The sequence below is a fragment of the Glandiceps talaboti genome, chromosome 18 (assembly GCF_964340395.1).
Source record: "Glandiceps talaboti chromosome 18, keGlaTala1.1, whole genome shotgun sequence".
Classification (NCBI taxonomy): Eukaryota; Metazoa; Hemichordata; class Enteropneusta; family Spengelidae; genus Glandiceps; species Glandiceps talaboti.
In genome coordinates, this window is record NC_135566.1 from 5,574,979 (window position 1) to 5,590,658 (window position 15,680).

Sequence of the window (15,680 nt, forward strand, 5' to 3'; positions counted from 1 at the left end):
TTACTGGTAGACTAAAGGAGTTGTTTCAGATCAGAGTAGATGGAGCTATCTGATCCGACCTCTATCGGCAAACTATTAAATTTTGTCTTTATGATGGCTGACCCATGAGCTTACTGAAAATTTATTGAACAATAACATGTTCATCATTTGAATGTCACAGATTTTGTCCAAATCATCCTACCCATTGTTGTACTTGTCATGATGTCAACATGTTTCATACAAATAGTGTGTACAGGTATATAAATTAATATCGTTGGCATGTGAGAAAGTCATTTCAAGCTCAGTAGTACATATAAGTTGTGCTTGCTGAAAGAGAATCAAACTTTCACATCAAATGACCTATCATTATGATTAGCTGAATTCCACTCTCTCTACAAGTCATTGACAATACTGTGTGTACTGGCTTGATATCATGTGTAAACATGAAAGAGGTACAGACAATTTTGTACAAATTTGGTCAACAAATTGCTAATTTGTGGAATGCTGTTATTGTTTCATCTCCAGGGTATTGTACATACTTCACCAAGTACAACATATCATAAATAAGGAGAACATTAAAAAAAAATGTTTGTACAAAAAAATAGTTCCAGTAACAGCCACCTGGGTTTCAATATATCAGTAACATAGGGGGTCTGGTTAACACATAATGAACCATTGAAATAAGCCAATAAAGTGAGAGTGGGTAGAATGAGGGATATTTACATGGAAAGCACATTTACAGCTATTGATTTATACAGGGGAAAACAATCAATAATGGTGTCCATAAACCTTGGTATGAGAACATTACCTCAACCCCCCACTGTACATAGTATAGTGTGTGTGCATGTGGATGTGTGCATCGTAGATGTATGTATGTATTTATGTTATGTATGTATGTATGTATGTATGTATGTATGTATGTATGTATGTATGTATGTATGTATGTATGTATGTTTTTAATATCACCACTATGTTTATTATTATTTAATTTTTTTTTTAATTTCTTTTTTTTTGGGGGGGGGGGTAATGTTCAAAGCTTACAGTGCACGGGATGCAAATATTAGTTACATAAGGTGCAGCATTGTTACCTATTGTCAAATCAGCATTACATCTACACAAAATCTACATTTAACTCGGAAATGCACCTTTATACACAAACAACTTTCACAAACTCTGCTTGTTGTTTTCTCAGCCATCCCAATGGAATCACGCCACCAAATGTTTGCAGTCAATTACCTTTCTTTTTTTAGTACGCGCTTTATCCGTGTTATGATGCAACCAACTCATAAACTAGATCCATGATGTAACGTAACATACCTCGGCGTGATATGCATAACAGATTAGCAATCGCCAGAGCCTGGAAATAGCTATTTGTCGACACTGTTTTGTTGATCTGTGCGATCTTTACCAATCACTAGCCAAAATATAACATTCGAAATTGTCAAACGTTAACAAACTTGTTTTGAAACAGGCACATATTGGATCCTGCCACGTCACGATTATTCGGAATGGCGCCGCCACTCGGTTCACATGAAAGAACTGCCATAACAGGTGGCATCAGGAAAACGGCGATCTTTCTCACAAATTTGTTCTATTTTCATTGTATGTCTATGTTAAATATAACCCATCATATACTATTTTTCTGTTTCAACTATAAAAGTATCAATTGCAAGCTATGTTTTTACGTTTCGTCTTCACTTAAACTTGTGTGTATGCATGATACAAACGGACGGGAAGAGTTATGTTTAAACACTGGCTGCGCTAGAGAGACACATTTCTATTTATTTTCTGTTTTTAAAGAACATTTTTTAGCGTAAGAAAAATCCCATCTGTTTAATTTGAAAAAGCGACTATAATGATATCGAAAATTTTCGTCCAGCACCACATGACATCATAGTATTGATGAAGCACTGCAGGAACAACACAAGACAGGAAACTGACTCGCAAAGCTCTCTATAAAGAGATTGAGGACAAACATACCACTGCAATATCGATCAGTTAAAACTTTTCAAGTGGTTGAAGATAGAAAATTTGGTTACTTTTGGTCATGATAAATTATAATTACGCTTTCCTTGTAAAGGAAGTACACAGTCAAAAAATTGGTTCCCCAGGTGAGGCTCGAACTCACAACCTCCGCATTACTCGATAACAGCCACTGTCACGACCAAGTACTGTCATATAAGTACGGCGCGCTAACCGATTGTGCCACTGGGGAGCACGAACGCAATAGAAATATATTTTGAGTTCAGTACCTCGTTTCCTAAGAATAAATATTCGACTTCGGAAAAATAAAGTGAATCCAGGATTAAATGGCCGAATCATAAACTGGTATATTAAAATCTGGACCCCTTTAAATAGGTGCAAACGATAAGCAATTATTTTAAAGAAAGGGTGGTCAATGATTCATTATCATGGAGTGCTTGAGAAGTGAAAATATTTATTTTGTTAAAATGTACAAAAGTATAATTATATAATAACAATACAGACAGACGAACCTTACATAAAACTTTAAATCAAATCGAACAGAATGAGAATTTAAATGACATCGTATTTCGTTTTAAAATCCACTGTAAACGAAACATAAGAGTATCATAACCTATGAAATAAATTATGGTAATGCAAAAAATATAAATCGGATTGTAGACCTTTCAGAAATTAGCAGTGTCGGCCATTTCTTTTAATAGCTTTCTCAAACCTCAGTATAAGTTCAGGGCTACCATGGAAAAATAGTTGGTTGTTGTATCGGAAACAACAATCATTTCTTTCTTTCTTTTACAATCGAAAGCAGCCGATGGTGCACGACCACTGTCAAGTACGATAACCTATTGTTCCACGCCACGTGGTGTTTGAGTTCATATCTGTACTACAGTTTTTTTGGGGGGTCAAAGTTGAAGACTGGCATTTCAAGCAAAATAAGACAAATTAAGATACTGTATCTGCTCTTGTGTTGTATAGAGATGAAAAACATTAATAAGGGACAGGGGTCATATTGAGTCAGTTTTCCTCCTAATTGTTTTAAAATGCCAAATAAACACCATTTTGTATCATTCATGTTGATGTTTGCCCTGAAAAGTGCAAGTGTATAGAATATCAATATCGCATCAAGCGGATAGTATAAATGTATTTAATGTACTATCCCTAGGTTAGTACTAAGTGGTACTTTTTACGTACTCCTAAGTGTCTATTCGTCTCAGTGTAAAACGTCTCTCATGAATATTCATTGTTAAACCATGAATCTATTATTTTCGCTGACTCCTATATGATGTAATGGCCCACAGAAAAGATACCCTATAAAGGTACAAGTTCAAATATTAAGTAATTGTTGATGTTGAAAATCATGAAATGACTCCACGATCCATTATTCCTGGTGTGGCGTTCCCATTTAAGATTGTTATCATTGAGCGAGACGCATACTATGAGATGCATACTATCTCTCTACGTACGTATATTCAAACATAGAAAACATACATATATGTAACATTGTCTCACTTTTTCGACCTGTATATTTGCATGAGAAAGTGTATAGCAGATACCCAAGTGATTAATCATAGAAGAGTACTTAATTTTATTTCCCTTTATGTAACTTAAGAGAGCGAGAGCGAGAGAGAGAGAGAGAGAGAGAGAGAGAGAGAGAGAGAGAGAGAGAGAGAGAGAGAGAGAGAGAGAGAGAGAGAGAGAGAGGGGGGGGGGGAGGGGGAGGGAGAGAGAGAGAGAGAGAGGGAGAGAGAGAGAGAGAGAGAGAGAGAGAGAGAGAGATAGACGGAACAAAAAACACTAATAACTTAACGTCTTCATCTAAAACTGAGTTTTTATAAAAGAATGGTTACGATGGAAATTTCGATAACTTTACACAATCTTCAAATCACCCGCTTGTCATCCTGATTGCTGGCTCAGTTATCCTCTGATTCACCCACACGTCGTTCTGTGGAGACTTATGATACCGATTGAAACATGTCTTTGATCAATCTTTTCAACTCTTCATTGTTATCAGCAATAAACCGTTTGAGGGAGTTAGGCAACTGAAGTTGGGATACCGTTGCTAAGGACGCTTTTCCACGTGTATTTAGAGCAAGTGTTCTCCTGATGATATGCCTACACATGGCTGTAAGTGAAACAGGTACTTTGGACTTCTCCAGTAAATAATTCACAAACACGGACTTTGTGGAAGACAATACTGTAGGTAATCTCTGTTGGTAGATATTTGGATGAAGCGTTTCTACCATTAGACGGATATAAGTTGGCAAATTCTCTGAATTAAATCTGAAATTGTCTAAATTGTTAAAAACTCCAAAAACTGCAGTATTTCCCTGATGATCAAGAAGATCTGGGTTTGCACCAAAATCCAATAAGCAATCGATAGCATCTGCGTTTCCATTCTGTGCCGCAAAGTGCAGCGGCGATCTTCCACGTTCATCTTGGACATTTGGCAGCAGACCGTGTTGCAGTAGAATTTTAACGCATTCCGCTGCAGTTTCCAGATTGCGTGAATTTGTTGCAGCTAGATGCAGTAAGTTATGTCCAGCACAAGGACTATGACAGTAAATATTGCCACCGTATTTGATTATTTCTTGCAAAACCGTTTCATTACCACAATGCGCTGCCAACATTACAGGCGTTGTGCACTTCTCTCCATTTTCGTTGATGGCGTTAACATCAGCACCGTATCTAACCAAATCTTTAACGCTGCCTGCTGTATTATAGTAGGCGGCAAAATGAAGTGGTGTAAATTCGTTGTTCATGGGTTCGTTGACATTCGCTCCGGCATTCCACAAACTACGTAAACTCCGCCGACACTTTTGATGCAATGTTGTCAGGTAATTTCTATATTTTCGCTCCTCAAGTGTGATATCACTATCGTCATCAAATGTAATCCTTCCCCTCGGCCAATAAATGACGACTAGATGACTTGGCCGCCTTCCCAACCTATCAGGTTGATTTGGATCGGCGCCGTTCCTAAGCAACAGATCTACGATTTCTGGCCTACGATATATGACTGCTGCATGTATTGCACGTATACCTGTATCTCGATACTCGTTTCTATGTGGGCTGGCTACACCATGTCCTGACAACAGAGGCTCATTCACGGGTACACCATCATGGACGAGTTTTTCGCAGTATGGAACGTCCCCCTTTACAATTGCGTCATGAAGAAGATGCAAAGTTGTCGATGTGCGACACGGACTGCCGCCTACACCGTTGTTTTCCACTGGATGCACATTCATCGTGTAATTTCCTGTTGTGGAATTATAGTTTCCCATGTCGATACTTCAAACATATTGTGAGGACGAAATAACCGGCATCGCCACGCTAAATCAATAGCACACTCAGTAAAAGTGTTCGACAACGGTATAGGAATGGAACACATATCTCCGGAACGGCGATTTTGTCTGTTTAGAACACGCTACTACTAGTGGAACACGCTCATCTTTGCAGTCAAAAATGTCTTGCCTCATGTGCTTGTGGCATAAGCGCGTACCTGACAATTATTAGATATACAATCGAAGTGTATCGATGAAGACGAGTCGTAATTATTTTTCGAAGGACAACCGTACTTGTGACGGTGAAAAGTTGACGAAGTTTTGTTAACATCGATTTTTTTTATTTCTAGAACCACAGACGTCTATCGTCTATGCTGAACATAGATGCATGATTTTCTTAATGTACAAGCTAGTTACTTATTTGAGTGGTTCATATAGACAGACAGGTCCCTGTTAGAGAAGAGTCGTCTGTCGATACAGGTAGTGTAGTGTGTATATTGTGAATGTAAGCGATATTTCAGAATTAAAAATACTATTTTTACTTTAGTTTAGCAACATATTACTACAGTACAGCGACGTGTTTATATTTGCAGATAACGACGTCGACGATAATCACAGAATAGAGTAGACATTACGAAAAACTACTCTAATATAATACAAAAAGTGTAAAATTGTTAAACAGTCCATGAAAAACCTTGATTGTATGTAAAAAGTGCGGTAAAGCACAGACAAGTAAGAAAAGTTTCTCACTTGTCTGTGGACGTGGGTTAAGGGTTCTGTTAACGCTGTTTTCACTGTTTTTCACGTATAGGAAAATCAACAACTACACCACATTCGTGTTTTATTTTGGTCGGGCTCTTGACAGCATCTTCCGGTCTGGTCAAATGTAATCACAAACTATTTCTAAACCGCGGAATATAAATAGATTTACAATGACAGCGCCCACAACGGCGTATCTGTCAGTTTACTCTTGAACGAGCTCGATAGACTTTAGCCCTGGACTATAGCTAGTTGTACTACGTACTGCCAAGAGGTGACCACTTGATGGCGCTGTTTAGATGACCTTGTGCTTCCTTCAGCAAGACTTGACAGTTCGAATTCATCGATGTCTTTGTTTGAACCAGTTCTGCTGCCCTTAGCTTTCACTTGCTTCCTCGTGAATTGACAGTACAGTTGCATAGAACACTGAAAGCACTCATGCAAATTCCCTGAGTACGCCACATGTACACTTGCACTCACATGGGGTTCTGTCACACTAGTTATTTATCCACGTACGTACAATCATTTTGTGTCTTTCGTAGCAGATGAAATGAACTTCTGTCACTAACATCCATGGCAACTGTGAATATTAGTGATATTCAAAGTCAACTTTTATTACAAGTCAAGAAAGTGTGCTCATCAGGTGGCCAAATATCCTGTAAGTATATAATTAATATTGAATGTTTTTCCTCCAAGTATTTTCCTTCACTCCGACTCCGCTTGGGAAAATATGAATATGTCACATCAGATGCGCAGTATCAATTTGAAACATCGGGTGGCACAATTCTTGTCACAAGTATTAGGGTGACTTTACTTATAAATCTATATTTCTTATGAACTAACTGAATCTGTATTTCTTCAATCTGGGAAAAAAAATGCCCTCTACGGCAGGATTATAAAAAAAATCACAACATCACCAATTGTCAGATGGCAACCCCATAAGTGCATATCTGAGGGAAAATTATTGTTGTATATTGTTTATCGCTGAAATTTGGGAAATTTAATAAAGCTCATTTTATTCCAAGAGTCCATCTGACTTTGTCATTTCTATGTCATTTAGACTGTTAAAGTATGATTATGAAATGAACGTATCACCACCATGTAATCACCACACACTTATTTAAATATTTAGTGTTTAATTTATTGTGTAAACGGTTGATTGACCCATCATTACTGTGTTACAATGAGCAACATAGAATTAAGTGCAGACACACAATCTGATTAAAATCTGATGACAGTGGTGAAAGTGGTTGGATGTCTATATTTACCTCTATTTCCATCACTGTGTATTGTTTGTTTGTTCTGGGTGATTGCTACCTTCTCACATCTGAACCTGTGTAATAGATAATCTCATTTGAATCTCGCACTTTTGAGTAGCTAATCAGGATGAGCAGCTGTGTACACTGGAGAAATTGAAAAACATACAAATAAACGTAAACGGAGGATTGTGTTGACAACACGACCTGGTGGTGGTGGCACTGTCTCACCGAACGGTTTTGAAAGAAGTGTGCTGATTGGTTGAAGAAACCTTTCAAGATCCTTGACATTCAAATGAGATTTTCTATAATAATCTATCTGTACAAACTTGTTATTTATGGATAATTTTCACATTCATTTGCTTTGTTTCTGTATTATTTGAATCTGTCTAATACTAGCTAAAGTCCTTACAGATATCAAGCTGGGGGGGGGGGGGTATGCACTCAAAACATGGAAGTAATGTTTATGTAGTTTAGCCTTGAATACATCATCAGTGTCTCTGCTAGCTATCAGATAATGATTTAGTTAATTCCAGTCCCTAATAGCGTTTGGAAAGAAACTGTGTTGATATATATGGTGTTTAAAACTCTAGGTGTTTGAAACAGCTAGCTTCTTCTACCTGATGCTAGATGATCACCGTCCCTAGGGATTGCTATCTCCCCATTAATGAGTTAGAATGGAATCATCAACTTTACATTTAGATACCTATCTGCTAATGGTTCCTATTTCAAACTCTGTATACATATATCTGTTACACTGATCTCATACTATAGTCTTGTTTCACAAAACAGACACTCTACTTCTATACATCCTCACAGACAAGGAAAAGATCATCTGTGATATTCTCAATTTGCTGAATCTTCTCTTCACATTCACTCGCCCAATCTGATTAAAATGTGATGTAGGAATACAGCTCAATTTCTAGAAAGAAGATAATCACTTCCAGAACAACAAAATAAAAACAACAACAACAACAACAACAACAACAACAACAACAACAACAACAACAATATATGAAGAAAATACATGTAGAGGTAAATAGAGAAATCCAGCCAGCTGTGATATCCGTAAGGAGATTACTTGACATTATATAGATAGATAGATATTCCTTTGGCTTGTGTGCAGCCAGTGTAAATTAATTTCAAAATTGTGAAAAGGAACGTGAATTTTTGCCCCAAGTGCAACATAAGTGAAAATGTTTAGTGTGAAATAGTTGTTAGATACATGTATCACAGAAATCCTATGTCATTGATTTCTTTATTCTTTTTAATACAAGTTTAATATTAATATACATAGAATTGAATAATTAATATTAAATTTCCAAAAGTTAATCACTTATTCTGTTTTTCTTTCAGTACCTGATGATTTGCTTTCAGCGTAAGTAAATTCTGTTTTCATATACTTTTTTTGATGAGTAGAACTTTTCTTGTAAAATTTTGTATTCCTTTCTTCTGGGTAAAACAGAATAGTGGTCAGGATAGTTGAACACTTAGAAATACTGTGTTGGATTATATTTTGTAAATGTAAACCTGCAACTAACTTGACATCTTGTCTGTGCTTGGTTTTCAGCTTGCATTTTGTATTCCAAGGGCCATTTCTACCAGCACTGGATATCATAGATCATGATGGTGTTTCAAAAGTGACTTGTCCCTCAGGAAGAACTGTTTTTCAGGTAGAAAGGGAACTGTTCCTGAATGTTACATTTGACCTATGTTCAGGATATGTAATCTATAAGGGGTTGGGGCTCTTGTTTTCATAGCTAATTCCATTTTTGCCACTTTATGCATTTGTCGTCTTTAAAAGACGTGTGTGTGTGTGTGTGTGTGTGTGTGTGTGCATGTGTGCGTGTGTGTAGTCTATGAGTTACAGCTACTCATCAGCCTACCCCACTCAAGGAGGGAATGATGATGGTGGTGGTGGTGGTGGTGGTAAAATGACAAAGTATATTTTACAATTTCTCGTGAAAAAGAACCAACAAATTTTCCTGTGTGAGTTAAAAGTACATAATGTATGTATTCATAGTTAATACTTTACATGCTGTATTTACTATTTATGATATATCTTGTTTTACAGGTTGTTGGTAGTTCTGGTAAACTCTATACATGTTTTTCATCATCCAATTACTGTTCCTGTCTTTCATTTACATTTTCAGGTCAGTCGTTTCATGAAATATGTTTTTATGTTTTCGGCTAAACTGTCAAAAGAGAGCTATCACATAGGTGATTGATTAATAACAATACTATGACAGAACCCCATTACTTGTGAGTACAAGTGGGCTATTTGCATGAGTGCTTGCAGTGTTCTCTGCAGCAGTACCTTTATGAGCATAGCATAGAGTGAAAGTGCAGCAGAAAACACTGCAAGCACTCATGCTAATACCCCTGAGTATCCACACTGGCACTCACACAGCTTGGGGTTCTGGTATTATTACATATGTTTATCCAAAGCAAATCAGTATGTATCATGCGCTTTTGTGTACAATTAACATTGCATCCTCATTTGCAGGTATGCAATAATGATTTTGGTATTGCAGTGCAGTGCTAATAAGACTAGTATGCACACACACTGGTGCTAGTAATCCCTGGTACATATGTAATTTATAAGCACACACACCGATGCAAGTAATCTTTGATACATATGTAATAATAGCACTCGTATGCACACACACCAGTGCAAGTAATCTCTGGTATACATATGTAATAATAATACTTTTTGAGCCAAAACATATTCAGAACTTGAGATATGTTGCCACTTGTGCATTATTGTAGTGTTAAAACAGGAAGTCATCAGTGAAAACCAGTAATATGATATATTTGGTTTGAACTCGGACTGCAGTGGTAAGAGAGAACACAAACTAATCACTTGACCATTGACAACCCAACTTTACAAACAAATTATATTCAACAAACTAATTCACATAGCATGCAAGTATGTATCCTAGATGAAGGACACATAGATTTATTTATTTATTTATTTATTTATTTATTTATTTATTGACAATATCAGTGAATTACAAAATTAAAGATAGATCATATTCAGTCAGTCAGGTTGTTAAAATAATATATACAAAAGCTATTTCAATATTCTCATTTGGCTCTGTAACAAAAATGATAATTATTCTAAACTATTCTAACTAGAAATATTCATAATAGCAAGTCTTTGGTTTTCTTGTGTGCATAAATTAACCTCATTCTGCGTATCTTTATTTTCAGTTTTAAAGAGGAAAGATATTGCCATGGTAAGTTGCACTTTTTGTATATTATTATATTTTGATAGTTTGGAACATGAAGGACATAACTCGTGTCTTTTTAGCTAGAAAATTTACTGAATTGTGCATTGGTGGTAAACTTGTTTGTCCAAACCCATTAAAAGTAGGTATTTTGAAAAGATGTTCATGTGCTATATGCTACATACAGTAACTTAAATATTGTAGGTATTTAAAGTATTGAATTTTTACCACGTGGAGTAGCAAATAAAATATGAAGGTAATGCAACCTCTTGTCTGTCTGTCTGTCTGTCTGTCTGTCTGTCTGTCTGTCTGTCTGTCTGTCTGTCTGTCTGTCTGTCTGTCTGTCTGCATGGCTCTCTGTCTGTCTGTCTGTCTGTCTGTCTGTCTGTCTCTGTCAGTCTGTCTGTCTGTCTGTCTGTGTCTGTCTGAAAAAAGTACCTTGAATTATGCAGCTGTAAGACTACATGTTCTAAATTCAAGTCTGAGCTATCTGTAGAATATTGTAGCGTTCAGTTAATAAATCTACAAGTGTGTTTGTTCATCCATCAATTTGTCTGTCTGTCTGTCTGTCTGTCTGTCTGTCTGTCTGTCTGTCTGTCTGTCTGTCTGTCTGTCTGTCTGTCTGTCTGTCTGTCTGTCCGTCTGTCTGCTAGTCATGCCCAAACAGTTACAGTATTGTATTCAAATATTGCAACAAGTATTTGATGCAATAACTATTATCATGATAATTTTAAGTGAGATAAGAGTACCAGCCAAAACTTACAGACTTTCTAACAGTGATGTTCAGAATGTTTCATTTACAATGCTATATACACAAAGTTTCTTTTTTTTTCTCTCTTTCAGTGTAAGCATGTCCTGGCTGTGTATCTCAGTAGTGCAATGGGTAAAAATGAAGACACATCCATCACAGACCAGGAAATGACGCAACTCATCACCAGCTGTTCCACACCAAAACCTAGTGAATGACAATGTAGAAATATTGTGTTAATTTCTGGAAAGTAAAGTCAACTCAAAGACCGATGACACTAACCTTTATTTATATACTGTATGGAGTTTTAATTTGACAAAGTCCATACCTTACCACCTTATTAAAACATGGGAATCCACAGGTGTCTTTATCCGAAATGTACCTGTTGCTTCAGCAGAAACAAGTGCTCTGGCTTGCGAGAAGGATACTGAAGTCTGTTTGGAGTACATAAAAGTTTGAAGTTTTGTACAGTTTATTGACAACAGTAAGAAGTAAAACCACTATTCAGAGTTTGAAGCGTGTGACGCATGCACATGTATGGATGGACATGGATCACTCCTACATATAGCCCCTCTGGGTTGTGCCCTTTTGGGGGCTAATAATGAGACATGGCAGGTGTATAACGAAGCATATGAGAAATCCTATGATTGCATCGGATATACTGACGGAATATTTGATATTTGATATTCGAATTACAAAAATCTTCTAGACAATTAGTTTCAATGGTATCATTGCCAGTAGATTTTATGTATTGTATGAATTTGTTTGCTTTCTTGCTAAACCTTTGTGATTGTCAAGTTGAAATTTAAAAAAAGGCTTTTTTTTTTCTCCCATGTGTCGACATGGTTGTTATTCACCTATACTTTCTTCTTCAGGGAATATGATTTCTTAGAAATTCAGATAGTTTTGAGGGTTCATCATTATAGCATTGAGACTTTCAGAGCATTCATTGATTAAAAAAAAACTTTAGATATTTAAATTTCATGAGTTTGTGAAATTGTCAGTCACCTTCTAGTAGCATAGCAATAATACACCTATACCGGGCTTGAAAAGTACTGATCTTATTAGAGTTTATTTGTAAACCATCTAAAGGTTACACTGCTTACTTCCAATTCTTCTGTCGAGTGCATCCATAATTATACACTCCAGAAGATTCCCATAAGAAACACTAAAATGTAATAAAATGAAATTCAAACTGTTTTTTGTTGATTGTATCTGTTACTGCTATGTGTTAATTACTGTCATCATTTCAAAGATGAAGATCGCTGAAACCATGAACAGTTACATGATAATGCTTTCGAATTCCTCGATGACTCATATATGATACTTGCAAATCATTGCCAAGTTTGTAATTTGCCAGTAATTCTCCAGGGGTGAATTTTATTGCCTGATGAAATGCTGTATGTTCAACGTCATCAAGACAGTGTCATAATAAACTCATGATGCGTTTTACAGCCATACTCATGAATTACTGAAATAACCATGGTTTCCTTGCTTGTGAAGACAGAAAAGTGAAATACCTACAGCAAACACTATGCTTAGCTAGCTTGCCATAGCTCTCTGGTATAGGATTTGCATTCTTTAGCTGTACTATTAATTTGTTATATATAGACATTTATAAATTCACCAAATTTTTTCCCCAAAGGGTTTATGTAGGCACTTATCATGGAACAAATGACATGGTTGTTACTATGATACAGCCAAACGGGAAAGTAATTCATTAACTTCTCATCGCAAGAACGATTTGGGGAATAAATTTTAACGCGTTAATTCGAGTTATGACGTATATAACGCCTGCCCTCTACAACGTTAATGAAAGCTACTCCTGTTTTCTCGTTAAGCATGTAAAAACGGTCTCCAATAAGGACCAGAAATAACACATAGAATGTGTCGAGGTTTCAACATCATGATAATGAGATCTGCGTATTTTGTTGACACGTTGATGCATAGATTATGGAGTTCACTCCACGGTCATAGGTTTGAAGGCGTGAACTAAATGATGACTGTCAACAATATTCGACTCACGGGGTTCGACTGACGCAGAAAGAAACCATATGATGAATAGAAATTTTATCTCGTCAAAAAAAAAACGTACATGCGATTACACTTCATCTCACGGGATATAAACACAAATATACACGTGTCTTTGTTAACACTGAATTAAAACTGGTCATAAATGATACACGTATACTAAATCAGATAAAATTCTACTACTGAAGAATGCACTTAGACAAGTGTGACAAAATGGAGAACAATTTGCATAAGATACGCAGCCTTTGAGTCACTATGCACTCTATTTCTGTTTTTATCACTGCTAAGGTTAACACATATTGGCCATTCTAGCAGCTACTTAAAAGATTTCAACTTATGTTGTACTTTTAGGGGAAATAGTGTCACATTTTCTAATGATGGGTGCTGGAGATTTATTCTTAGTTTTAATAGGGGATATGTCACGATGAATAATGTGAATGTCGTCTGACAGTGAAATGTTCTCACTTTTAATACAACATTGGCTTATTTATTAAATATTCGACTAGTTTGGTACTGAATTGCATCAGTAACGTTTTGTAACTTTTTTACTTGTTATATACTATTCTCGCCATCAATCGATGTATCAATGTGTCACTCTATTCATCCATCCAGCCATCTCGCTCTCCCTCCCTCCCCTCCTTGCCACCCACCCACCCGCCCGCCCGTCCACTCGTCCGTCCATCCGTCCATCCATCCATCCATCCATCCATCCATCCATCCATCCATCCTCCCACCAAACCACCCACCCACCCACCCATCTATCCATCCATCCATCCTCCCACCAACCCACCCACCCACCCACCCACCCACCCCTATTCCTGTATATCCTTCCGCCAGTCAGATTTCTTCATCCACCTACTCGTTTGCCCTTTCTTCAACGTACGTATTAACAATGGAAGCCAACAAAATCGATGTCTGACGAGACAGAAATCGCACTAATTATAACATTGCCACATTTGATAAATGCTGTGAATGTACGGACTTTTTAAACAATGAACTCAATAAAAGTAGACATATCGACTCATTGTACCTTGATTACTCTAACACCGTTTACCATTACATGTTCCTACTTACAATGCAGGCAGTGGAGGGGAACACTCCACTGTCTATGCTAACACATACATACATGTTGAACCTATATTGAACTAATGGTCGTCTAGTCAAATGGTTTCAATCTTATTTCAAATTGGCTAATTAGAGCCTTTGAAGAAGAATTTCTCTCCAACGTCTATGCCTATGGGCTAATCAACAACAATCTGTTGTGATTGGCGACATGACCTCTGAATGGCAGAACGTACTATCTGTCGTACCCGGGGGTCTATATATTGGGCCCACTTATATTTATATGTACTTTAAATGATTTTCCCGAATATATATGATGGGTATGTGCTGCCTGTATACTGACAATGCAAAGATTTTGAAGACAATTTCTGATGATGGTGGTGACTATATTAGATTAAACTATGACCTTAATCTTTTAAATACCAGGCACTTCAAGCTTAATTTGAAGAAATGTAATGTAAGTACTTTTATTTGAAAGAAAACTTGTTTTTTAATAAGTATCCAATTAACATCACTAATATTAATGGTATAAACCATGTCAAAGGTCTTCTCACAAAGAAGTAGAGCAAGACATTGTCGAAAGACATATAATTAAGTTAATAGATTTTATAAAGCACACCTGCAAATATTTTCAAAGTAGTGCCTGTATTTTGTGTAAATCGTTGATGTGTAGTCAATTAGTGTACTCGTCGCAAGTTTGTCGCCACATCAGTAGTTTTTAATCAATGAAAACATCCAAAGAACACTTTTTTAAGTACCTGTATTTCTGGAAATCATTCTCTGCTTAAAGAAGTGGACACAATGAAAAAATTGCAGCGCTTATAAGATTTTTTCCCCGCGTCAGATGATGCTTTATTTCTACTGAACTGGTTTCCGTTGTATTAGATCCAGTCATCCAGTAATTACCCCACCATCGATCTCCGTGTCTGCCCGTTTTAGTCTGTTGGGTTCGGTTCTTACGTGTACCTCTAGATGTGTCCATCACACCATCTATACTTATCGATCCTAGGCAATCTGTCTGAAAGTACTTAGACTTCTGAAAATGATGTCGATTTAACAAGACGGTGAAACCCATTTTAATGGCAGCAAGTTATATTTTCATGCCTGCGCATCTGTTCTTTTCCACAATTGTACCCCAGGGTATTTACTGTTATCTTTGTACACGCAGTTATGAATTGAAAGTCATCTGTTTGTAAAGAAAGTGTTTGATTGTTTTTTTCCCCAGAGGGTACACTTAAATGGAACTATCGGTCGCTTCACTTCCAGAAAACATCTTCTATTATTAATTGTTGACAGAGATGTATGTATGTATGTATGTATGTATGTATGTATGTATGTATGTATGTATGTATGTATG

General features: G+C 36.7%; 2 protein-coding genes and 1 non-coding gene across 3 annotated transcripts; 1 reads left to right on the forward strand and 2 right to left on the reverse strand.

Annotated features, from left to right (window-relative positions):
- Nucleotides 1-2,082: 2,082 nt before the first annotated feature.
- Trnai-uau (transfer RNA isoleucine (anticodon UAU)) lies at nucleotides 2,083-2,194 on the reverse strand. Its single transcript has 2 exons — nucleotides 2,157-2,194; nucleotides 2,083-2,118 (listed from the first exon to the last, which is right to left on the reverse strand). It is a non-coding gene; the product is annotated as a tRNA-Ile (tRNA).
- A 1,717-nt stretch (nucleotides 2,195-3,911) lies between these two features.
- On the reverse strand, nucleotides 3,912-5,201 carry LOC144449287 (ankyrin repeat domain-containing protein 61-like). The gene has a single exon (XM_078139803.1). The coding sequence runs from the start codon at nucleotides 5,199-5,201 to the stop codon at nucleotides 3,912-3,914; it is 1,290 nt and encodes a 429-aa protein (XP_077995929.1).
- Nucleotides 5,202-6,329: 1,128 nt separating this feature from the next.
- Nucleotides 6,330-11,838, forward strand: LOC144449536 (zinc finger SWIM domain-containing protein 7-like). Its single transcript, XM_078140080.1, has 6 exons — nucleotides 6,330-6,654; nucleotides 8,609-8,630; nucleotides 8,823-8,925; nucleotides 9,327-9,405; nucleotides 10,466-10,491; nucleotides 11,326-11,838. The coding sequence occupies exons 1-6, from the start codon at nucleotides 6,570-6,572 to the stop codon at nucleotides 11,446-11,448; spliced, it is 438 nt and encodes a 145-aa protein (XP_077996206.1). The 5' UTR covers nucleotides 6,330-6,569; the 3' UTR covers nucleotides 11,449-11,838.
- Nucleotides 11,839-15,680: the final 3,842 nt, after the last annotated feature.